Source organism: Pseudochaenichthys georgianus, chromosome 23, assembly GCF_902827115.2.
Source record: "Pseudochaenichthys georgianus chromosome 23, fPseGeo1.2, whole genome shotgun sequence".
Taxonomy (NCBI): domain Eukaryota; kingdom Metazoa; phylum Chordata; class Actinopteri; order Perciformes; family Channichthyidae; genus Pseudochaenichthys; species Pseudochaenichthys georgianus.
In genome coordinates, this window is record NC_047525.1 from 15,792,501 (window position 1) to 15,818,641 (window position 26,141).

The following is a 26,141-nucleotide window of genomic DNA, read 5'->3' on the forward strand; positions in this document are numbered from 1 at the left end:
GACTGCAACACTGAACATTTTTATAATTAGAACTAGCAGGATTTTACAGAAGCTTGCAGAAAAAATATATCAAGATCACTTCCAATATGTTTTCTTGAGACATTCAGGAACTTTCAATGATCTCAAAAACATTCAAGGCATTGCTTTCATTCAAATTCACACAATTTTAAGGATCTGTGGGAAAGATAGTTTAGTTGCAAGCCATTAGAGTAGTGTTGTGAAATGTTCAAATGTATAGTATGGGTCCCCAGCACATAGAACCTGCTAGCTGCTAACTAGCATATGTTGGGCAATTTTTGCATAGTTAGCACAAGTTGTGTTCATTAGCAGACATTACCATTATAGCGTATGGGGAAAGTAGTTCAAAAATGCCTTGGCCGATTTGGAAAATGTTGGGGGTTATTGAGTCCATTTCTGCCATTTTCAGAATAAAAATAAATGCAGTTTTAACCAGAAAGTGGCCAGATTTGTACTCTTGGTGGGCTGATTTTGACTACCATGACTAGTGTTGCGGCCATCGGCTATAGAGAGCACAAAATTAAAATGATTGCCTCTAATGTGGACACTTATTTTTCAAATAAATAGGCAATCTGTCCAATCGAGCACCCTAAATCGTCAAAATCGACCCATAATTCATCAAAATCAGGCCGCCGGGAGTACAAATACTAGACTATGAGTCCAACCTACTGTACATCCGATCACTTGATGTCTGGTAACAATTAATATTTTGAACAGGGGATTCATGGGGAGAGTCAACCAGAACCATGACAGAAACAAAGATGGAGATTAAAATGTAGCCTAAGCCTCTCACAAACACACAGCAGATCAGGAAGCAGCTAATTTATTTCACTACTTTCTTGATACGTTGCACAGTTCATGTTCACCCATTGACATTTCATACATATTCAGGCGGGAGGAAAGGTTCATTTAATTTGATCTGTCCCCCTTTCCGGGATCTGTTCCTTACATTACAAACTCACTGCTGATTAGCCGTCCCACTTAGTGTCTCACCAGCCAATCAGGGCCCTGATTACAATCACATGAATCAGATTCCGGCCCAAAACGGGGCCACAGAATCATGAAGGCAATGCACTGTTCTTTAAACTAGGATTTCATCTGAAATATTATATAATATTTAAAAAAAAGAACATTGACAATATTCAATTAATTAAGCTATGCGATCAGGATGCCATTCAGGAGGAACTCATCGTACCAGCCGGCACTCAGGGAGAGCCCCCCCCTCCATGCTACCCTGCGCTCTTTACAGTAGTTCCCCAGTCACATGATCTATGCAAAATAAAGGGCTCTTGCAGTACAATTTCTGATTGGGTAATTCTTTTTCTAACAAAATATCAAAATCTATAGAAAAAAATCTTCATCGTTCAATAAAAGGTAGAGATATCAAAAAAGAAAAGGTCGGCTCTCCGTTGTCTTTCAGTTTGGAGAACCAATTCCAGCCAGAGGAAATTGCACTTGAGCAGCTGAGTGTCTGTGAGGACGTCTGTGAGGACGTCTGCGCGCCGCAGCGGGACCACCCTCATTTCTTGCGGGCGTGCTTGTATTTGTCCACGTAGGCCTTCACCAGGATGGCCACCTTACTGGAGTTCACCTCACCACTCTTGCTGTGGCACACCTGAGGAAAGATCACAGACACGCTCAAAACAAATCCTGTAAAGCTTGAGTCTCTATCGTTTTACGTCCCTATTCAATAGGATGGGCCATGAGGGGTTCTGTTGGGCTCAGTAGCCTGACAGGCATGTTAGAATGACACTTCTTTTTAAATTAAACACAATATAACATGTATAAGAAATTCTCAGTGAAGCTTGTACCTTCTCTACCGCTTTACGGACGATCTCCTTGTACTCATCCTTGTTGATTTCATTCTTTTGGTAATAGGGTTTGATGGCGTTTTTCACTTCATTGACAGCTCTTTCCTGGATCTGTTGTTTCCAAAACAAAGAGAGGAGATCAGGTATTTCTCTCAGAAAGAGAAACAGGTGTTTGTGTTCGGCCGGCAGTAGGTTACCTTCTCTTTTTTGGAGCTGTCAGTGTGAGCCTTGCTCTGCTGGCCGGTGTAAGTGGTGGAGGAGGGATACACCTGGCTGGGTGCCGACTGGCAGTAGGTCGCTAAGGAAACACCAGCTTTGGTTGGGGTGGGAAGTAGGCCAGGTTTCCCATAACCCATTGTACTTGCCATCTAGGGATGAAATGACAGAACAATGATTGTGGGAATGCTCTTAAGAACAGAATTCGTGTCTATTAAATGTACATTGCCAGTAGTGTTAATTTCGTCAGCTATTTTTTTATTTAGTTTTAGTCCCGTGTTAAATTTCCTTTTTAGTTTTAGTCATATTTAGTCACCTTCCTCCTGTTTTTATTTAGGCAAGTTTTAGTCGACTAAAGTCTGAGCATTTTAGTCAAAGAAAACTAATTATTTTAGTCTACTTTTTGTCAATGAAAACTGTTGAGTCTTTTTTAGTCATCAGATTATATAGAACATTTCAGTCAAACGAGTCTAGCCAAAACCAATAATTTGTCATTTTAGTCAAATTTATTTCACAATAAGATTATATCTTGTCCTTATTTGATGAAAAACACAGGTTGAATGATTAAGAAAGCAGCTTTGCAGAGAGTATCTGCTCAGGTTTGTGGTGTTTTTACCAGCTGTGTTATGGCCACATACTCATGGCCCTTCTGAAAACAATGCATTCGCTTTTTTTCTCCGCCTCATTGTAGCGAAAATGGGCCCAAATATCACATCGTTTCTTTCTCCCAAGCAGTGGTGGCTTTAGACTTTTTCATTGTCAGTCATTTTGACGGACAGGATCGTAACATTTCCGTCATAATCTTTTATTACCCGTCGAGTCTGTACACAACGCGTCACTCACTCGCGCTGACGGGGGGGGGTTAACGCGACCACTGCTCCTAAGCCCTGTTGTTGGCATTTTATTTTCTGTTGAATAAGGTTAGTTAGACCCGAGTCTTCCTGACAGCTCAGTGTGCCGCTGCCCGATGTAATTCAAATATACCGCCGCGCGCAGCACCGACACACAGCTGCTGCTCTGCCGCAGCACCGGAAATGGAACTGCTGGGAGAAAAACTGACTATCAGAGATGTAACGTTATCTTTGATAATATTTCGTCTCCTCATTTTTCGTTAACGAAAGTAAAGACAGATTTTGGCATAGTTTTTATTTAGTAAACTACATTTTCGTCAACGATATTGCATGAAGATTTCGTTACAGTTATTGTTTACTGCCGTCGGTGCCGTCTTGTCATCGTCTCGTTTTAGTCATGGAAAAAAAGGTCGTTGACGAACATATTTCGTCATAGTTTTAGTCAACGAAATTAACACTAATTGCCAGTATGTCATACCTGTGTGTTATAGCCATCGGGATGAGCTGCTGCACCCTGGCTGCCTTGATGCATGGGTGGAGGAGGTGGGGGAGGAGGGGGGAGGCCTTGACCGCCGGCAGAGGGGCCCTGAAGCAGCGGTACGGCGGGGTACTGAGGAGGCATGGCGTACCCTGCTGCAGGCTGCAGGCTGACGGGCGGCACCCCCCTCTGGCCCTGCTGGGGGAAGTGATGCTGCAGGACGTTGAGCTGAGGAGGACCCGAGTTCATCACGGGCCCCGGGGCGTTACCCGGGACAGCCTGGGAGGGAGGATCGCTTTTCGTCGCATCTGGAGAACAAGACAAAACTATATTGAGAACATATTATCAATTTAATGGAAAACTAAAATGATTTAAAGTACTAAGGTATGTATGGAGAGATAAAGATGAGTTCATAATGAGTGAAATGTGTAGGAGATGCAGGCTCAAAATAAAAGGTTATGTAAACTGCTAGCCTTAGAGAAAACTATTGAGAGTCTTAAAAAGGAATAAATAAATAGTTCTTTCTTCTCAAATATAATAATACGTGGATGCCGGAGGGTAATCTAGGTTTACGCCTGTTCACAGTTCTGAGCTACAGCACCAATATCTTCCTCTGCTAGCCTCAAAGAGAACATTAATCCATGACTACTGTTCAGATAAAAGAGGGAACTTTAACTGACTCATTACTTTCTCTTTTACATTTTCATTTCCTCAAGTACTAGTGTTTGAGATAAAGAAGTGGTTGTCACAGAAATTGAGCAGAGTCTGACCTGCTGTTGCCCCCGGCTGCTCTTCTTCCTGTCGGTTCCAGCCTCCTGGTCCTCCCCTCTCCCTCTTGGAGTAATAATCCTGAACGTCTGCGGGTAGTTTCCTTCTGACCGCCCAGCTGGACGCCGACGACCAGCCTGAGCGGTCGAGCATCGAGTCTCCGGAATCGGACTCTTTCCTCCGGCCACCGCCCCGGTTTTCGTTGAAGCGGCTGTATGCGTCAGTCCCTGAATTGTTGAAGCTGCGGTTGCCTCCCCCCCGAGACCCTCTGTTCCCGCCACGGTCCTCCCAGCGTGAGCCCCCACTCTTGCTTTCAGCATCACTCCGACTCTTTTCTGTAACCCAGTCAGGATTTTCCGACCAGGGTTTGCGCTCAGGGGAACTTTCTGCCGGCACGCCATTTTCAGCCTGCCCAGCGTCGCTCTGATTCCTCCGTCCCTCGCCCCCGGACCCGTTGCCCTGCCCTGACCTCCAGCCGCCCCTACGCTCCCTCCTCTGGGGAGACTGCTCTCTGGAGGCCGGCCGCTCGGGGCTGGCCCCTCGTCTGTAGGATCGTGATCTGGACTGAGAGCTGGACCTGGATCGACTCTTGGAGCGCCGCCTCCTCCTCTCACGGCTGCGCTCCCTCCGAGACTGGTCTCTCTCACCGTCCCGGTCTCGGTCTCTCTCACCGTCCCGGTCTCTCTCACCGTCTCGGTCTCTCTCACCGTCTCGGTCTCTCTCACCGTCTCGGTCTCTCTCACCGTCTCGGTCTCTCTCACCGTCCCGGTCTCGGTCTCTTTCTCTGCTGCGGGCCCGGGATGAGCGGCTAGAGGGCGGGCTGCCGTCTCGCTCTCTGGAGCGGGAGCGCGATCGCCTGGACCCTTCTCGTTTTGATTCCCTCTTTGGAGACCAGGCCTTGGATGGGGAGTGGAAGCGAGAGCGCCGCTGCTTGCCATTTTTCTTCTCCTGGCTCCTTTCTCTATCCTTGCTCCTTTCTCTCCCCCGGCTCCTTTCCCTCTCCCGGCTCTTTTCCCGTTGGTCATTGCCACTTTTGTCCTTGGCGACTTGGCTTTCAGAAGCAGGAGGCTCTGCCGCGGCTGAGGCGTCCCCCTCCTTCGGACTGTTGCTATGTTCCATCGTGGGGGAACTGCAGTCCATGGGCACAACCTCAGTGTCATCCTCGGTTCCCTTCCTTGAGCTGTCGTCTACTAAAGGCTCTTCTGACCCCGATGCTTTCAAATCATTTTCGTCAGAGGCTTTTGATTCTGGAACATCTGGATTGTTCTGCGAGTCGGAGGCCGGTTGTGGAGAATTCTCACATGATTCAGCCTCCTTTGAAGAATCTTCATTGTTGGCTTCTCCTGAGGCCGCACAAATCTCCATGTCGTCATCCTGGTCATCGCCGTGCGGGGACATCAGGTCGCCCAGCAGAGCGTTGTCAGAGGGTGATGGAGAAGTCCTTTTCTCCGAGCCAGAGGGTGAGGGTGAACGCCTTTTCTCTGATTCAGAGGGTGAGGGTGAACGCCTTTTCTCTGATTCAGAGGGTGAGGGTGAACGCCTTTTCTCTGATTCAGAGGGTGACGGTGAACGCCTTTTCTCCGAGTCAGAGGGTGACGGTGGAGGACTTTTCTCCGAGTCAGAAGGTGACGGTGGAGGACTTTTGCCACAGATGTCTCCTCCAGAGGACGCAGGGCTTGCTGGCTCTTCCTCCTCCCTCTTGCTCTGTTCGCCCTCGGAGCAGGAACCGGGGCTGTATGGAGCCGAGTCTGGTTTCTGTTCATTAGACTCTTCCTGAGTCTCGTCACTGTCCAGCCCCACGTCGTTCCCGGAGGGTTCAGCGCCTCCTCGCTCATTAGGGGAGTCGATAGTGTCGTGGTCCTCATTCAGACTCCCCTCAGCATCAGACTGTTGCTGATCCAAGTTTTTTTTCTCTTCTTCCTCCTTCTCGGCGTTGTCGCACCCATCTGCCTCCTCCTCTTCCTCTTCCTCCTCCTCCTCCTCCTCGTCTTCACTTGCCGTGGGACTGCTCACGACTTGGGCAGATTTCTTTTTCCTTGGCGCGGCTTTCCTTTTCCCGCCGGCCTTCCGGTTTGTGACCTGTTTTCCCTTCCTCTTTGCCGGTGTCTGCGAGGCCTTGCCCGGCTTGGTGGGTTGTGAGGGGGCCGAGTCAGAGTCAGACGAAGAGGGCTGCGGCGGTGATGAAGGGTCAGACACAGGAGCCTCTTCCTGGCTCTTACTGTTGCGTCCGGACCGCCGGGATGGTAGAGACTTGGCCTCTTTGGTGGGAGCTTTGGAGGTTGAAGCTCGCCCGCCTCTCTTCTCGCCTCCTTTGGGACACGTGATGGCGCAGACATCACCCTGAAACACTGCGGGAGAGAAACCATGAGCATTTACAGGTACAGAGGCCAAACATTTCCATTGTAAATCAGGTAAACGGTATTCATTCGTTTATCAGAATCAGAATCCCTTCATTAGTCCCACAGATGGGAAATGTACGTTGTTACAGCAGAAAAAGAGCCTTACATCCTTTTTATAGACTCACCGAAATGACCGGGGCCGCAAGGAGACGGGGAGGAAAAGGGAGATGGAAACGGGCTCTGGTTCCAACCGGATGGATGGAAGCTTTGCCTGTAAAGTGAGAAATATACACACGCAAAAACTATTTAGGTCAAAAGATACCATCCCATCCATTACTTCTCTGTCAATTACAAAAGCCAAAGAGTTAGAGTTAATTGAATTTTCTTTCAGCGACTGCATAATACAACTTATTCCTGCTTGCCATTTTTATTCTGTATTTCTATATCTTCTTCATTTTATTACACAGGGGTACTGATTTTTTTCTCTCTCTGTTTTTTTTAACCTCTTTTCTTCTCTTGCGCCGTATTCTTGTAGGTTTCTTGATGTATTGTGATGGAGTAACAGAAAAATTATGTGTAACTAACAGCTAACATTGTGTTCATTGGATTTCTTTCTGCGGATTGATGTGACTGCACTACGTCCCTTGATCAAATCGTCCTTAGCAATAGTCTGCTATAATCCTAGCAGGGCGACCAATCAGAATCGAGTATTCAACTAAGCCGTGCGAAATTGTAAAACTTAAGAAACTAGATTTGAGCAGAAGTGCCAGAGGGACAGGAGTGATGTATGTGCCCGGTTGGACAGATATTATATTAAATATTACATAAGTTAGGTTGTGCTTTAAAAAAAAAAGTATTATGACCAAAAAAAACAGGACATATATGAAACAAACAATGAACACAGACAATATTCTGCAGTTAATGTTGTCCCCTGTCAACCCGATCAGTGTTGGATGTAACGCGTTACTGTAATAAAATTACATTTGTCGGTAACGGAGTAATGTAACGCATTACTGTTATAAATTCAGTAACCACACTATAGTTACTAACATTGCGCGAAAAAATTACTAGATTCTCCCTTTGACACACTAGACATTATTCAGAAGTTTACAGTAGCTTTAATAAACGGAGCCTCTCTTTTCCTCTCCCTCTCCTGACAACCCATCTGTGTTTCATGCAGCTCGCTGATCCAGTGAATGAGTGACCCGACATAACAGTAAATAATAAACATTTATAAGTAGTTTAGCTAGTTCCAGGCGTAGATAAGATAGGTCTAACTTTTAACAATTTTAAATATTTCAAGTCACTAGAGGGATTTCCGCCGCAGGTTTATATTTTCGTAACATTTGCGCGACTTGTCCACATGCAACTGTCACAGGAGTTGTGCTGCAGTGCAGACAGCGACATCAAGTTGTAACTTTCGAGAGGTGGAGGTATGCCCATTATTTTACATTTGTCAGAAGAAAGAACAGGAATGTGACGGTAAGGTGCACTGCTGCAAACACAACATCAAACCTCTCCAAGCCCCTGCAGAGGCAACATGCTAACACGAAGCTAGTGACAAAAGACCCCCTAACCCAGAGTGATGATGTTGAGTGTGTGCCGACTCCGAACAAGCTGCAAAAACCAGAATTTTCACCGTTATTAACTTATCAAATGTATATCTTCCTTATTGCAATAGTAATTGTAATGTGTGCACATGTAGGCCTAAGTTTTAAGTTTTGGCTATAGGCTGTTGCTGAGTAACGCAAAAGTAATGTAAAGAGTAACGAAGTAAAGTAATATATTACTTTTATTTAAAGTAATGAGTAATGTGTAATATATTACTTTTTTTGAGTAACGACCCCATCACTGCACATGATTGCATTTCTGGTGTTTGTCAGTTTAATGTCTTTCTTCATAGAACATTTATTAAATCCTTGTTTCTTGGAACATTACTGATAACTGTAGATCCAAATGGAATACCGTGTAACCATTGCGCTACCTGAGGTCAAATACTCAAGGTTACTTTTAAATTGATTTTACAACCCTAATTATACAATGCTGTTGTAGCTTCCAACAATGTTGCATCACACCGATGCAAGTGTTTGTTAGACTGCCCTCACAACCTTGTGCAATAACAACTACAGGTAACATTTCTATGACTCAGGATAACTGACTCCCCAACACACAGGCAGAGACGCTTATGTCAGCAACAGTAAGCCTTCCCTTTCTGATCAATCGGCCACTCATTTCATATAGGTTGATCGAGGTCTCTATAAAAGCCTGTCAGATTGAATAGACCTTGTGCAGATACTGTGATCATTAAACATAAAGATTGAAGCACCTTTCTTCAGTTTGTTCCACCTGGCTCTCAAAGCAAGACTTACAAAACAAATCACATCTTCCTGAATCTGGTGTTACTCGTTTTCAATTTTTCTTTGTATACATCTTACTCTGGTGCCACTTAAATGAAACTGGACATAAATGAGAGAACTGGTTTAGCGTTAACACTAGTGCTGTAGCGACGCGTCGACAACGTCGACTTCAAAATATCGTCGACGACATATTTCCGCGTCGACGCGTCGCTACACACACACACGTGGGTCACCCACAGCAACAAGCAGTTCTAGCTGTGGTGGCTACCATTAGCAGCTAGCATTTGCTCTCCGATTTTTACATTAAAATGGAATTATGGATTATAAATTCAATCATTTTTTTATACATAGACGTTAAAAACCTATGGATTAACCGATTCAGCCGCGTTTTTTCTCATTTTAATGCCATTGAACACGTCTTTTGATCATATACGGTGGTGAGACGATCTCCCTAGAAGCTCTGTGTAAAGGTACGTGTTGTGATGACTGTATTTGCTTCCCCTGTCGCGAGTCCGGATCACTCAGTGATGATACTATATACCTACATAATCTGTAGAGTCTCAGCTTTAATCGGATATCTTGTAAGTGCAGCTACGATAAGTAATAAGGGTACTTTTATCTTGAGTTCTGTGCCAATGTCCGTTAGCATTTTTCGCTCAGGGGTCATTTAGATGCTTCTTATGAGACTTGTGTTTTGTTTTGGTAAACATGGTTTGTATCGTCAGTTAGCTGAGATTATTCCCGTTAATCTGGTATAACACATTAATAGTTTGTTAAATATTAAGATCCCCTGAGACACAATATTGTGATTTTTTTTTTTTTTACATTACGTCTTTTATGAATTGAACAACAGAAAAATAATCGTTAGATTAGTCGACTAATCGATCAAATAATCGCCCGATTAATCGTTTTCAAAATAATCGTTTCCCCCCAGCACTAGTTAACACTTCATAACAGCAGCAGCCAGAGGAGCAGTGTAAGGGCTCAGCTGTGATGTCATTACCTGAAGGGGCCGTTAGCAGGGATGGGCGCCGCAGCAGAGAGCCACGGACAGTCCTGCGCCTGAGCTTTACACTGTGTCATTACGCTGTCATACGGGACGTCCTCCCACACAGGCTCTGCCCTGCAGGAGCAGAACAGAACAGTTCAGAAGGAAGCACAAAGAAAGTACAACAAGATGACTCAGACTCTGGTCAATTTTGAATTATTTAACATAATCCATGGAGTTATGTAATAACTCATCACTGAGGGAAGCTTACATGTGCTCCGTGGATGTTGTTGTTATTGAGACACATGGAGACGATGACCAAGCGCAGCACTCTGTTCCTCTCACCTAAAATCATATGAAAGCTGATGAGACTCAAACCCTCTAAGGCAACACAAAAAAGGCAACTACAAAAAAGGAAGTCATGAAAAACACCTTTTTTCTGCTCAGTGAGGAGTGGCCATCGTCGTTACATTTCCTAACAAGACCTTTCGTTTTAGCGTCAGCCGTCCTCTCCACCTTTTGCCGTCTCAGTCTTCTTGCAGCCTTACTTCTGAAAAGAAACAAAAACGAAATGATTCCCAAGCGGATTTCATAGTTACATTAGAGATCATGAGATCATTAGGTGTCCATGATTAATGATTGATATCCTATTAAGTAATTTCTCTGTAAAGACCTTTGAGACTGGCTAACCATTTGATTGTAAAAAAAAAACGTGTTGACACTTACTTGAGACAGACTTTCTGTTCGGGGTTTCTACAGTAGCAACGCTCAGCTTCAGGTTGAGTCGCACGTTTCCTCACAGGAACCTTCGAACAACGAAAAGAAGCACATTTCATTTTGGGGCCACAATTTGCAAAACTGTGCCCGTCATAGAAGTCAGACCTGGCTTTGTTGACAAAAGTCAAGAACAGATTGTATGTATTCCATCATATACTGTCTTTTAACAGCTAAAACGACTGACAGGCTCATTGAATATGATATTTTCCAAAACAACCACTCCAAATCAAACAACTGCATATATAAATTGTAATTGGGTGCCGGGTCAAAGGCAGCCGTCCATGAGGAAGCTACCAAAATGGCAGACACCGACATAAAAATTACAAATACAAGGGTGCAACGCTTGTTCCAAAAGCTGGGTGAAAACTGGTGAGCTCAATAACAGGCTCGGCAAACTTTGAATGTTCTGATAACAAACTGCAGCGGTATAATCCTAACATTACTGCCTTTAAAAAAATGGTTGGATTAGGAAAACAACAGCAGCCACTGGCCTCTTCTGAACCACAGATGTATTATAACTATGACGGAGAAAAGGCAGACGCACCTGCACACAGCTGAGATTCCCGTCCCATCTGTAAACATTAGTGAAAGGTCTTCTGTCCACCGGGCAGGACGGAGACATTTGCAACTACAAAATGAATCAAACGGTTAGAAAATATCAAACAATTACTGTAAAAAAATAAATATAGGTCTTAAGAGCCTTTTTTACTATACAACAAATTGTATAATTCACATCATCAGTTTTCACTGATAGTCACCTCTGCCCATGTGAGGAGACATCTGAGGCAGAAGACGTGGCAGCAGCTGTCGGGCACGGCGAGTTCGCCTCCAGCCAGGACGCAGAGGCAGATAGGACACCTCTCCGCCTCCTCAGTGTCCCCCCCATCAGGCGGGCCCTGGCCTCCTAAACACCAACACAAGTTTTAAATGATTGATGGTTTCTACTTAGTGTGAGCAGAAGTAAGCTGCACTTATATCCAGCTTTAGCAATGTAGGGATGTTAAACTACATTACATTTTTTATTACATTGCATTTAGTTGACGCTTTTATCCAAAGCGACTTACAATAAGTACATTCGACCAGGAAGACACAACCTTGAAGAAAACAGAATCATACAAGTACATCAGGTTTCATAGAGCCAATCAGTTCAAGTGCTACTCAACTGGCTATAGATAAGCCAGTCCTTTATTAGTATATAAGTGCTCTGTTAGCAGTTCTTTGTTAGTCATTCTATCGCTCGAGGTGGAGTCGAAAGAGATGAGTTTTCAGTCTGCGCCGGAAGGTGTGTAAGCTTTCTGCTGTCCTGATGTCAATGGGGAGCTCATTCCACCATTTTGGAGCCAGGATAGCAAACCCACGTGTTTTTGCTGATGGGAACTTGGGTCCCCCTTGCAGCAAGGGTGCAGCGAGTCGTTTGGCTGATGTAGAGCGTAGTGCACGCGCTGGGGTGTACAGTTTAACCATGTCCTGGATGTAGGAAGGGCCAGATCCATTCGCAGCATGGTACGCAAGTACCAGTGTCTTGAAGTGAATTCTAGCAGTTACCGGAAGCCAGTGAAGGGAGCGGAGGAGCGGGAAAATTTAGGAAGGTTGAAGACCAGACGAGCCGCTGCATTCTGGATGAGCTGCAGAGGTCGGATGGCACATGCAGGTAGACCAGCCAGGAGGGAGTTGCAGTAGTCTAGGCGTGAGATGACGAGAGCCTGGACCAGAACCTGCGTTGCTTTCTGTGTCAGGAGGGGACGTATCTTCCTGATGTTGTAAAGCGTGTATCTGCAGCAACGGGTTGTAGCAGCGATGTTTGCAGTGAAGGACAGGTTGTTATTTAGGATCACACCCAGATTCCTTGCAGTCTGAGTCGGGGAAACAACAGAGGTGCCGATGTTGATTGTTAGGTCAAGGGTGGGACAATCTTTTCCCGGAAGGAAAAGCAGTTCAGTCTTGTCAAGGTTGAGCTTGAGGTGATGATCAGACATCCACTGAGAGATGTCAGCTAGACAAGCAGGGATGCGTGCGACGACCTGGGTCTCAGAGCGGGGAAAGGACAGAATTAATTGGGTGTCGTCAGCGTAGCAGTGGTATGAAAAACCATGCGGGCTAATGACAGATCCGAGCGAGTTTGTGTACAGGGAGAAGAGGAGGGGACCAAGAACAGAGCCCTGAGGGACCCCTGTAGTTAATTGACATGGGTCGGACTCGGACCCTCTCCAAGTTACCCTGTAGGTACGGTCTTTGAGGTATGAGGTGAGGAGGGAAAGTGCAGAGCCTGAAACTCCAAGTTCTTGGAGAGTGTGAAGGAGGATCTGATGGTTCACCGTGTCGAATGCAGCAGACGGGTCCAAAAGGATGATGACAGAGGAGAGGGATGCTGCTTTGGCAGTGTGCAGTTCCTCAGTGACAGCAATGAGAGCAGTTTCTGTGGAGTGACCTGCCTTGAAACCAGACTGGTGCGGATCCAGAAGGTTGTTCTGATGGAGATAGCAGGAGAGTCTAAAGACAGCGCGTTCAAGTGTTTTAGACAGGAACGGGAGGAGAGAGACAGGCCTGTAGTTTATAACATCAGACGGGTTGAGAGTGGGTTTCTTTAGGAGAGGGTTTACTCTTGCCTCCTTGAGACTGTTTGGAAAGTGACCAGAAGTTAGAGAAGTGTTGATGAAATGGGTGAGAAACGGTAGAATATCAGGAGCGATAGTCTGAAGGAGGTTTGAGGGGATAGGGTCCAGAGGACAGGTGGTAGGGCGGGCAGAGGTAATGAGGGTAAGAACCTCACTTGGAGAGAGAGGGGAAAAGGAGGTCAGTGTGTGGGCGGAAGGAGGGTCTGGTGACCCAGCGGTGAGTAGAGGTGAGTCAGAAAAAGAAGAGCGAATATCATCAACCTTTTTTTCAAAGAGGTTAACAAAGTCGCTTGACAGAAGGGAGGAGGGGGAAGGGGCTTTGGGAGGGTCCAATAGGGTGGAGAAGATGGAAAATAGTTTTTTGGGATTGGAATAGGAAGATTGGATCTTATCTTGAAAGAAAGTGCTTTTTGCCTGAGAGATCGAAGCAGAGAAAGAGGAGAGGAGAGCCTGGTAGGTTAGGAGGTCGTTGCGGTGTTTGGATTTCCACCGTTTCCGCTCTGCTGCCCTAAGGACGGTTCTGACGAGCCTGCAGAGACTACAACTGATAATTCATACTGCTCATGCAACAGATATCCCAACGTTTTCCCGACAACACGGGTGAGTGTGTAAAGTCTCACCACTTCCAGCTCCAGTCATGTCTGCCCCGGGCTCACCTGATCACTGCAAAACAAAGAAGAGGAGAAGGTGACTGTGACGCAAATGACAGGAGCTGATTATGTGCACCTTGTTCAGCCCTCAGGAAAATGTAATTCAAAGACATGAAAGAAAATACTGTAAAAGACTAAAGTTATTTGAAACCTGTTAGATTGTCCCGTTTACATTTACTACAGGACCAGTGGTTGGCAATCAGTTCACTGTGTTTTCCTCCTATTTTGCAAGAGTGGCTTTAAAATGGCCCGGACACCTGTAGTGGATCGCTGCTAAGGCTACCAGATGTACAGAGGCCTCAAATATTACAGATTTAACATTTATTTTGCTCTCAAGATGCACCTGATAGATGCATTTCATCCTTAGTACCAAGATAGCGATTGCTTGTTTCCTGCATGCAGGGCTCGAGCTTAAGGACGTCCCGTAGAAAAAAATAGTCTGGCTGAGCCCGCGAATTCCTGGCCCGCAAATTTGCGGGTCTAGCTATGTGCTGAGTGTGTGTATTTCGCGGGTTGAGTGATGTACAATGGCATCCCGTGGAGGAATTCTGAAATGTTTTACCGTTACATCACAAAAACGCACAGCAGAACCAGAACCTGGAGCGCCGGCCTCTTTATTTACTTACTCTTCTTCATCCCCTATGGGTAATAAGTAGGGTTGGGTACCGAGAACCGGTTCCGGTTCGGAACCGGTTCCAACATTTCGATTCCAACAGCATCATTTAGACATGTGAATTTCGGTTCCGCTTTTCGATTCCTGAGGAAATGTTTCTCGCCGCTCTCCGTAGCCTACTGTATAGTGCTGGGGGGAAACGATTATTTTGAAAACGATTAATCGGGCGATTATTTGATCGATTAGTCGACTAATCTAACGATTATTTTTCTGTTGCTCAATTCATAAAAGACGTAATGTAAAAAAATGTTCACAATACTGTGTCTCAGGGGAACTTAATATTTAAGAACCTATTAATGTGTTATACCAGATTAATGGGAATAATCTCAGTTAACTGACGATACAAACCATGTTTACCAAAACAAAACACAAGTCTCATAAGAAGCATCTAAATGACCCCTGAGCGAAAAATGCTAACGGACATTGGCACAGAACTCAAGATAAAAGTACCCTTATTACTTATCGTAGCTGCACATACAAGATATCCGATTAAAGCTGAGACTCCACAGATTATGTAGGTATATAGTATCATCACTGAGTGATCCGGACTCGCAACAGGGGAAGCAAATACAGTCATCACAACACGTACCTTTACAGAGCTTCTAGGGAGATCGTCTCAAACATTGATTAAAGCCAATCTTAAAATGATTTAACGAACGCCTGTTTGAGACTCCTCAGTGCACACAAAAACATAACTTGGAGATATAAATAAATACGGATATGTTATTTAAAACCACCTCGAAATGTTGTGTTAATGTTATGAAATGTTTTCTCATAAATGATGTGGTAAGCAGAAGGACAGAATTACGTCTAAACTGACGCCGTTTTGCATTTCTATAGGTTGTAGATACGAGCATGGTTTTATATACTATCATGTTTAATCATGTTTTATGCCGTTTGCCAAGACTTGATAAGTCGCTCGTAAAACACAGAAGGTATGGAAAATAAGAACACCATATGTGGTCAATTGTACAGCTGATATAACACAACACATTGGTTGTATTTCCTTTAACTGGTGGATATAGGGTTGCTGCGGAGGGGGGTTGAGACTAGGGATCGACCAATATGGCTTTTTCAAGGCCGATACCGATTATTAGTAATCAAGGAGACCGATAACCGATATTTGGAACCAATATACATTTGCAGTAAAATCAGAAAATCTTGTCAAAATGTAGAATAACACAAACTCCAACACAACACAACTTCTTTGAAATGCATTTAAGCATATATTATGTTTAATTAACTTTTAAACATCTTACAACTGGTTTCCTCTCTGTGCCCTTTTCTTTAGTGCAGCCATCTGCAATGAGTTAGAGAGAGAGAGAAGAAGTGGGGCTGCAGGCTGACATGCTTAACTAACAATAATGCTTAATTTATTATATCTGTCTATCTAGCATAACATCCCAATAAGCTGCTAGCAACTGCAAAACACTAGTGCTAGCTAATGTTTTGCAAACTATTAAAAGTGACGCTATTACAGTAGACCTAACGTTAGTCTAGTAGCCTCACTTCTAATATTTTGCTAAACATTTGCTAGATACATGTTGGCTAGCTAATGAGCTTCACATATCAACCTGAAAAACTGCGAGGCTCCACTCGCAGCCCCCCCCCCCTCCGCAACACAGTTACTCCGCTGCGAGACGATACACGCACCCCCAACTCTAACTGACTTCCCGCGTCCCTTTGCAACTGGGAAACTGATAGAATTTGATCATAAGATCGTGGTGTTTTTGCAACTTCAGCATAGGGAATAGGGATGTTTATTGAACTTCGGTTTAACACATGTATGGCTCTGCCGCTCAGCGCTGCTGCTTGCTGCTTGCTTCAGTCTGTGTCTGCGTTCTTTCGCACCGGCCTGTAATCTGAGAAGGTCCCGCCTCTCTGGCTGGCTCCCGCCCGGAAAATCTTCAGTAATAGCCTATCAGATGTATGTTTTTTGTCATTAACCTTTTTCGGGCCATTTATTTATTTATTTTGGTGACGATCCGACCTCCATGCTGCTACTCTGGTTCAAACTGCATCCACCAAACAATATGATTTATCTCCACCTCCCCAAAATAACCCAAATCTGACACGATGTGAGATGTCTTTTTTAGCTGTTCTGTCGTCATTTCCTGCGATCTTCTTCATAAAGTCAGTCAGAATGAATGAATGGGCGTTTCTTTGACTATTTATAGGCAAATATGGGCATTACGTGAAGCCCGCAAAAGCTGCACCGAATTTCTAGTCGGTTGTGATTTATAAAAGGGAAACTGGCATAGAAAGTGCTGTACGCACTTTCCTCGCCGGTGCGCAATGTTTGGTGAACCGAAACATTTCTGTACCTATTTTTTGGATTTCTACTATGTAAGCAACCTTCCCACGTGAATCCTACGCACGGCGTTATAAATGAGGCCCCAGGGCCGGCCCGTCGCACTGGCGTTATAGATGTTCGCCTAGGGCGCCAGATCTGTGGAGGCGCTGCGCTGACAGCTCTGGGAGGGAAAAACATTTTTTTGACCGTTGGTGCTCATCCTAATTTTCGGCCTTGATGTAACAACATTCATAATTAAGTAAATGTAACACCCTTTTCATCCCGGTTACACTTTTCATTTGCCCTGTACGATGGGCGCTGTAAGTGATGAAAATGGGGGATGTTGGCTTATCTGGCACCCGCAGCTCACAGCCAAAGTGGGAGCGAGCGTAGGAGCGAGCGAGAAAGGGAGGGTGCACCGGTATGCGCTGTTGTTATTAGCATCTGGTGCTAGCTGCTCTAACGGAAGAAGAAGATGTTTCTACAATGATGTGGAGGGAGAGTCCTCTCCAGTCAGACTGAGTGGCTGATAACTACAGCTCAGTGAGGTAAAGGACTCTGAGTGTTTAGATAGTTCACTTTAGTCTAAGTTATCTCAGTGGGTCTCAAACATTTGATCACAATTTATGAAAACACATATTTCCAAGGCACTCTTTTATAATTATTGGGATAAAACAGGTTTGAAATCATTCCAATGTATACTATAGGACAGTAAACCAGACATATCGTTTTAAACTGGAGATAAAAAGATATGCATAAATAAAATAGTAAAATAAGATATGAATGAACAACAAAAATAAAATACGTTACATGTATTTGTTATTGGCTATGGTAGGTTATTGGTTATGTTCACATACTTATTTAATTATTAAAATGTAAACCAATCTTTTTCATATGAGTGTTTGGAGTTGTACCCCCTAGATCTAGAACATTTCTTCCCGGTATGCCTGAGAAGGCAGATATGCTTGTTTTTCTCAACAAGAACTGTTTTTAAATGGGGGGGGGTTCCTTTAAAAGTTGGACTGTTGCACTGTTGTAGCTTCAGTGGTTCTCAGGTTAAAGTTACATAGCAGTGAATATAAACAGACTGATTAATGTGAATATTACTGTAAACTAACCTGTGTAAAAGTTTCTCGAATAAATGTAATTTTTTTTGGTGGAAGAAGCATGTATCGTTTTTTTACCCTGCCCCTCAAAGAATCGGAATTGAGAACCGTTAAGAACCGGAATCGAAAAGTAGAATCGGAATCAGAATCATGGAAATTCAAACGATACCCAACCCTAGTAATAAGGCTGAGAAGAGAACCCTCCATCGTATTTAGTCCTTAGCAATATGCTGCGCCTCTCCCCATGTAGGGATGGGTACCGAGCCCCGGTATTAAACGGGCCCCGGGCCGGAATTATTAAAGACAGTGGTAACGTTAAGCCCCGACGTTATCTGACTTTTTATCGGTACTGGAGACATTTAAAAAAAATATATGTCATATGTATTATTGCTACATACACATTAGGGCTGTGGCGATACACTAATCTCACGATACGATACACGATATTCAGCCAACGATACGATATATATCACGATATTCAGCCAACGATACGATTCGATACAAATCGATACACTTATATCATTTTCTGAAAGATTGTAAACGGACAGTGGGATTTTGGTGACATCTTGTGAGTGTTCCATTGACTTGGATTGAATTAATTCAACTGAAAACTGAAAGCATCCATTATACAATATATGGCTCTGACAGAGAGTCTCCAGCTTGCAAATACTGGACAAAATTAATCAAAAGATGTGGTGAGAAAATTAGTTTCATTTATTGAAACAGTGCAAACTCTAGCTGTAAAGTGCAGTATCACAATGGACAATGGAGAATTAAAAGGTGCAGCAGGTGGCGGAACACGGGGGATTTGAATGAGACTTGTTAGAAATTAAAATCAATGTTTTGATGGCATAAAGTACCATAAACATACCGTCAGTTTAAATGCTGTTTTATACTGAAAAACCAGAAGTTGTTGTGCACAACCAGTTGTTGAGCTTTTATTCTGAAAATCCTTCATCTCCGGTTAGCATTTAGCATGTGGCTAATATACAATTTCCTATAGAGGTGAATTTAGTAGCGATATGACACGGAGTGTTGCACACCGAAACCTACTGATTTCAACACTACAACTATAGACGTCGAGATATTATTATTGCTGAATATTAAATGAAGGTACAGTTTATTTGAATACGTTTGTTTACAGACGTGGGTAGCATGACACAACATTCGGAACTACCGGAAATGAAACCAGCCGTGAGGTATTTTTGGAGTATTGATTACAGCGTTTAAAATGTATTAAATGAAAAGTCATGAAAGAGATAAGGAGGAGAAAAGGCGTGTTTAGTTATATATTTAATGTGCAATGTCTGAATCCTCTGTAATGCGCAACAACGAACATTGGAGACGTGGAGGGCCGATCCCCAGCAGTGCCAACCGGCCCACAGGGAGGATTCAGCAGAGGATATTTAACAGCTGGAAAGGTGGAGCTCGCTCTCTTCCCTTCGCTCACGAGAGCCAGAACACAGCTGTTTTTCTGACTGAACCATCTTCTGCTTGTAACATTACCGCGCTTTTTATTAATTAAAGTATACATTTGAACATTCTCAGAGACTCACTTAGTCTCCTTTTTAAAGCTTCTCTCCTGGACGCGAGTATAACGAACACAGTTATCAGACTTAATGTATCGATACCCGCGGCTGAAATATCGATACTTTCTCGGAAAATTAAATATCGATATATATCGCAAGATCGATTAAATTGCACAGCCCTAATACACATTATATCGCAGTTTTAGTTTTGCCAACTCCGTTTCTAATATGCAATAAGACTACAACATGCGTCTATGATGTATTTTTGATCTTTCCAATCCAGACGAGATCTCTCTCTCCCGTCTGTGTGCGAGGGGGCGGGGCTGTTTGTAAATGTCTCCTGACTGTGTTACAGACTGTCATCCTGGTTAGTGGTTACTCTAGGTTCTGTCTTCAGGACAGAGTGTTGGATTTTTTTGTTAATTGGATTCAATATTAGAGTAATTCTCTCGTTTGTGTGTTTGTTTAAATATATTTGGCCTTTATTTATGTGATTGAATGATTTACTCAAATAAAAAAGGTTGATGAATTATCATCTAATGATTTGTATGATGTTTTATTTATGTTAAAAGGTCACTTTGAATGATTTTAACTAGGGAAAAAATACTGCGGTGTGGGTGGATTGGGATGAGGGGCGCTTGTTTTTCACTCGGCTCCTCCCGTTTTGCCAGTACTGTGGTATTAGTGGTTTAGGAAGAGGGGAGTTCTTCACAAATCCAGCGCTCCCTAATACTTCGAACCTGATCAGTCACCTGAAACATCGCCATCGCTACGATGGCGTGTTAATAGCGTACGAAGACAATAATACAATACAGTGTGTGTGTGTGTGTGTGCGCGCGCGGAGCTATGTGCAATTCAAGGCATATGCTCGAACCGGAGCTGCAATCATGTTCATGTATCCGTGCTGAGTGTGCTGACTTTTCGTACAATGTCCCACTGTCTGGCTTCCTGCATAAAGTCAAGTGCTCGGCGCAGTTGTGGCGAAATGTCGCTCCTCTGTTTTCATTTAAACAGCTCCTTATATCCGTTAGCGCAGCTAGCTAGCACCCGATGCTAACAACAACAATGCACGTAAGGTCTCTCTCTCGCTCGCTCGGGCCACACATACACACACCCTCCCGGTCCTCCAGATGGCCAGTCGGTGCCTGCCGGTGAGCGTGGAAGTGTGGTCTGCCACAAGCGGGCGGCTGGAGCGGGGCTGTCAGCATCAGCTTGTAGATGGTATTTTAAAGTCGATGCGCTCTGAAACTACGGGGCGGCCAAGGAAAAAAAATTATATAATAATAATTTTTTTTTATTATCGGTTATCGGTATCGGTCTTGAGAAGCAGGAAGTTATCGGTTTCAAAAAACCAATATCGTGCATCCCTAATTTTAACTAATGATAATGTAGAAAAACTAACATTTTAAATTCGGGACGGTCCACATTAATTTCGGGACGGCTTAGATTGTATTTCGGGACGGTTCCGGGAGGATGGTGAAAAAAGTTAGTCGAGAGCCCTGCCTGCATGTTTGTGTTTAGCTCAGCCTCTGAAATCAGTCATGATAGTGAATGCAGTCTGGAGAAGCAATAAATCCCCCAGTGCATGCTGTATTGATTGAGCAGGTACAGCATTCAGCACTGTCATTCTGGGTGACGTAGTTGTATGCTAAGAAGAACTACAAACTGCTTAAGCTTGGATTTCTGGCCTAAACGCCTGGGTGCCTCTAAATCAAGGGTGTCCAAACTACAGCCAAATGCGGCCCATTTTGAATCGGCCCTCAACAAATTCAAAAAGTATAATAAGATGGACTTTTATTAATCCCTCGTGGGGAAATTGTTTCTCTGCATTTGACCCATCCTAGTGTTAGGAGCAGTGTGCTGCCATTTTGAACGGCGCCCGGGGAGCAGTGTGGGGAACGGTGCCTTGCTCAGGGACACCTCGGTAGCACTTGGTCTTGCCGGGACTTGAATTTGGACTTCCAGTTGCCAAGCCAAGTCCCTATCGACTTCGCCACCACCGCCCCATAATGAAATATGGCCCACAAATTAAACATCTGCTATTGTAGTTCTTAAATATATAACACAGTATTCATGTGTTAAGCCACATTTTTCAATAAATTCAGTCAAAAAAAAAGGTCTAACCAATCTTAGTTGATAAGAAAAAAGCCCAATAAGACATTTACATAACAACCTTGAAATATACCCTTAATATTTCCTCTTACTTCAAGTAATCTGAGCCTCCTGTTATAAGGAATGAGCTGCCAATATTTTTCATCAATATTAACCATAATTTGCATACTGTGGCTGCGAGGGAGTGCGGTCGTCTTTCAACCAGAAGGTTGTGGGTTCGATCACAGCCCGTGCAGCCAACATGTCGATGTATCCTTGGGCAAGATACTTAACCCTGAGTTGCTCCCGATGGCATGGCCAACGGTGTGTGAATGTTAGGTCCAAGAGCAAGTGGTACTGCTCTGTATGAATGGGTGAATGACATGTAGTATGTAAAGCGCTTTGAGGGGTCGTAAAGACTGGATAAAGCGCTATATAAGTACAGTCCATTTACATTTGATTGATTTTTCTAACTTCTTACTTATGAGGCAATATAACTCTAGTGAGCGGCCCAGCCCGTCGTATATTTTTCTGTATGTGGCCCTCGGTGAAAATAGTTTGGACAACCCTGCTCTAAATGATGCTAGGAAGATATTTGTTCTGTACTTTTCACAAAAGTGGTATCCCGAAATGCAAAGGATGTGATGGACCAGGATACATTTTAAAGCATTTGTGCTGACTCGGATATTCAGCCATATGTGTCCAAGCAAATGTCCACGGCCAAAGAAATACAGAGGAGAGAGGCTGAGGCTGAAGAGGAAACAGCAGGCAGGGACCCTGGGCGTCTGAAGCTCGCTCCCAATGCATCCTGGTACATGCGGTGCTTGAATTGGAATAAAAAAGGTGCCAGTACTCTAAATCAGCAACTGTTTCAAGTAAATTTATTTATACAGCCCAAAAACAAGAATTTGGCTCAAAGTCATAGTATATCCTATCATGCTGGTGGGTTTGTCTCTTTACTGTATTAGAAAGGCTCATTTTACTTAAACAAAATGACTCCGGGTGCAACTGAGATTAGAGGGGGTATAGGGGTAAAGTGCTATTTTTATGTAGGAAGTGGATCTAAAGCAAGATTTTTTTTTACATATTGAAGTTAAAAGCATCGATCTGGTGCATTTTGAGAGCCAAATGAAGAGATCTATGGATACATCTCTCAACATCCATATGACACAGAACTGTAAACAGATTTTCTATTTCTTTATGGATATTTTACCAATCACTCCCCTTTTAAACTCTATTCTTGTTTTACTGTCATATAGTATTTCATTTTTAGTGAGTTACTCAGATGAGTACCAGGAGACAGCGTTTGGTACTCTGGTACAATTGTGGTGAAGGCATCTTAGTTAGATGTATTTGAACCGAAATGTCTACATGCATAGCAGAAGATGGCATATTTTTTACAGGAAATTCCAGCCAATCTCTGTTTTGAAACCATGAGCTGCAAAATGAGCGCCTTACCCCACTGTACAGGCGAGTTGGGAACTTGTTTAAATATACCTGGGCAGGCTCTGTTTTGCCGAGGTCCTCTGGCACTTGCGGGCCGCCGAGGGGTGGCAGTGTTTGGGGCGACGAAGACGGCTGCTCCAGGGGCGAGGCGGGCAAAGCGGCGGTGGCACCTCATGACGGGACTTCTGATTTTTACCCATCTGGTACCGTTACTTCTTACTGAGTACCGGCACGGCGGTACTCAGTAAGAAAGTAAGAAGTAACGGTACCAGATGGGTAAAAATCAGAAGTCCCGGTACTGAGTACCGGCCCAATTCAAGCACTGGGTACATGTAGGACCCGTCGACAGGGTAGGAGTGAGATTCCGCTTTCTCTGTCAATATAGCACAGACCGAAGAATGTACTGCTTGCACTGACTGGACATCCACAAGGAAAAGCGTGGACTTTTCTCTCCAGAAATAAAGCCACATTGCCATCTCCTTTGGAAATGACACTTGTGGTTGAAATGGTGATTACTTAATTAATCATCTTTTGAGAAAATCTGCTCAAAACCCATTTGCTTTTTTTTATTAGTAATTTGCAGACTCAGTTAAAGTATAATTGAAAAGGATCCCCTAATTTGAAGTTATAACAATTTAAGGAAATCTGACCATGAGTTGGCAAAATAAATATATTTTGTTCACTTTTTATTGGAAAAATTATGGGATGGGTAGTTTCTAAAATGTATTTTGCTCAATGTTTGAGAATATTATAAATCAAACTACTCATAACAAAAAAAAATCCATATGTAGGGTTGATATTCATTGAGTGAACTTGAAACATTTGAAATGATTTATAGTCTGACTCACTTACTCTTATTAAGTGGCCTAAAACCACAGAGCTACTAACCAGATTTGTGATCAACTCTGATTACTACTTCCAGTTTTGTTGTCAACCTGAATGTATTTACCTCCAGAGTCTTGGTGAACAAACATATATCCAACTGACTTCTAGCCTTACCTTGAGACTTTAACTGATAATGATATCTGATCTGGAACCATTCTTTGCTTCATCAATTTCATTATGTAGATCTTCAAATGTGAAACTTGTTCAACAGACTCATACCCACGGTTTCATTTCAAAACACAGGCGATTAGTCACTAGCCTTGTGCTAAAACTGTCACTATAATGTTTCCATCCACAGAATAACTAGTACACCTGAAATTCTCAATCAAAAGCCCAACGCCACATAACATTATTCTGTAAATGCACATTACGTTATATGATAGATGAGGCTAGCGGGCAGATAGTTATTGAAGCTTGTTGCCGTTCGGCGCCAGCACGGCCTGGCTGCAGGAGACACAAAATTAGCCCAACTTGATCAACCAGTGCCAACACGACGATGACAACATGATTGTTGTTGGTTAGCTAGACAGCTATAGCTAGCTAAAAACACAGCCACGCAAGAGCTAGCGTGTTGTTGTTGTTAGCACTGCAGCAAATACTTTATAATATTAGTCACAGCTATTGCACTGAAGGTCACAAGTTAGCTAGCTAGCTCTCAATGTAGCTCAGAGCTATCTAGCTGGTTTGAACAACAGCACCTTCTTGCGTCGCTTTTAGCTTGCTAGCAGTTAGCTCCAGTTAGCTAGCGGTAAGTCTCGTTACTTACCTTTAAGTGTTGCTGAAGCTGACGTGCACCTGGTAAACTGGTTTTCCAAGCACCTGCAATGAAATGCTGACGAATAGCACGATTCGGTGATTGTTGTGGCTAAAAACGGAGCGTAGAATTCAGAAAGTCTCAGCCACATGTCTCGCGGTCTGTGTGGCTGAGAGTTGGAGCCGCTGGCGCCCCCCAGCGGAGCCGCCGAGCATTACACCGAAGAGTGGATTTGATTTATTACAGGGCAAATGCTGCGACCATAGACTGGCAGCAACAGATGGAACAGCTGCCTACTACATGGACATAATGGAGCAGTGAACGTTATTTAAATTAAAACACTATATTTTGCAGTACCTTTTTAGAGGTACTACATGTATTTTTGCATAATGGTCCAACTAGTTAAATTAACGTTTTGCCTTTTATTTTTTATTAAATTGTGTTCCATTTTATCACATGGCATTCCAAATACATCAAAAGGTTTGTTTAGCTCTTTCCTTTAACGCAAAGACATATACATTGGTGAAGGAAATAAATGCATTAAAAGGCCTTTTTCATGGGGGACAGCATAGATATGTCACAAAAGAAAAGCCCTTGTGTACAAAATTATAAATACACTATAGCCAAATTCCATTTAGCGCTTTAGGTGCTGGTGTCACTTAATGGAACTTTTGAACAAAAAAGGGCCATAACTAATGTTATTTACTATCCTCCAATTCAACGTAGTGCCCCGAATGCCTGCATCATACATTCATCTTTTCGAATGATTTAATTCAGTCATTGAACAAATTATTTATATAAGAGCCAAGATCCCCTCCAATGCATCTTCCATATGCTTAAATATTTTATATTCCAGGTGATCCCTCCAAGGGGCAGTATTACCCCCTCCTTATTGCACTATGTATCTCTTACAGTGAAAAGAATACCTTAATCCCATCACTATCAGCGTTTACTTCAAGTTTATATTCTACATTCTCAAGTTTTTCTATCCGCTTCTTCAACGGTCCCTCTCTACGCACATAACTATTACTGTGTACAGTCTGAAACCATTCCCCACACAGAGCAAACTCCGCAATGCAAAACTATCCATGATAAACTCATTACCAACCTGAAATCTTGTTGGCCTTCCATCATTCAGCAACAGAATATTTTCCCATGAAATCTTCTAAAAAGGCTGAAATCCTTTCTCTCCTCATAAAATGGATTAAGAGCCATGTCCCCTGGTTAGAGAAAGTGGGACAAATTGCAAGACACAAAAACAAGCATAAAACCAGAGCAAAATGTTCAGTGTTTTATTTAAAAACTATAAACAGTCACCAAAGTAAATAAAGCCAATCTCTAACAGACTGTTAGGTCTATGTATAGTCACACATCCTACCGACACCGCAGAAATGAGGATGGTGGGGTCGCCCCGGTCAGATGCTAATACGACAGGCAGTCAGAAATGTTACACAACACACGGTAGAGAGGACAGTCTGAGGACGTGAGCCGGAATG

General features: G+C 43.5%; 1 protein-coding gene across 1 annotated transcript; it reads right to left on the reverse strand.

Annotated features, from left to right (window-relative positions):
* On the reverse strand, positions 1–24,840 carry scaf11 (SR-related CTD-associated factor 11). The gene is made up of 14 exons (XM_034112523.1): positions 24,658–24,840; positions 13,839–13,881; positions 11,362–11,507; positions 11,148–11,231; positions 10,553–10,632; positions 10,259–10,376; positions 10,098–10,171; positions 9,842–9,961; positions 6,667–6,752; positions 4,145–6,490; positions 3,375–3,682; positions 2,027–2,197; positions 1,830–1,940; positions 1–1,633 (listed from the first exon to the last, which is right to left on the reverse strand). The coding sequence occupies exons 2-14, from the start codon at positions 13,855–13,857 to the stop codon at positions 1,538–1,540; spliced, it is 3,759 nt and encodes a 1,252-aa protein (XP_033968414.1). The 5' UTR covers positions 13,858–13,881; positions 24,658–24,840; the 3' UTR covers positions 1–1,537.
* Positions 24,841–26,141: the final 1,301 nt, after the last annotated feature.

Excerpts from the sequence above, each read along its gene's own strand:
- scaf11 (XM_034112523.1), bottom strand. Across the intron at positions 6,753-9,841 it reads CCTGCTAACGGCCCCTTCAG|GCAAAGCTTCCATCCATCCG; the intron begins GTAATGACATCA and ends CTCACTTTACAG. Across the intron at positions 6,491-6,666 it reads TTGCGGCCCCGGTCATTTCG|TGTTTCAGGGTGATGTCTGC; the intron begins GTGAGTCTATAA and ends TCTCTCCCGCAG.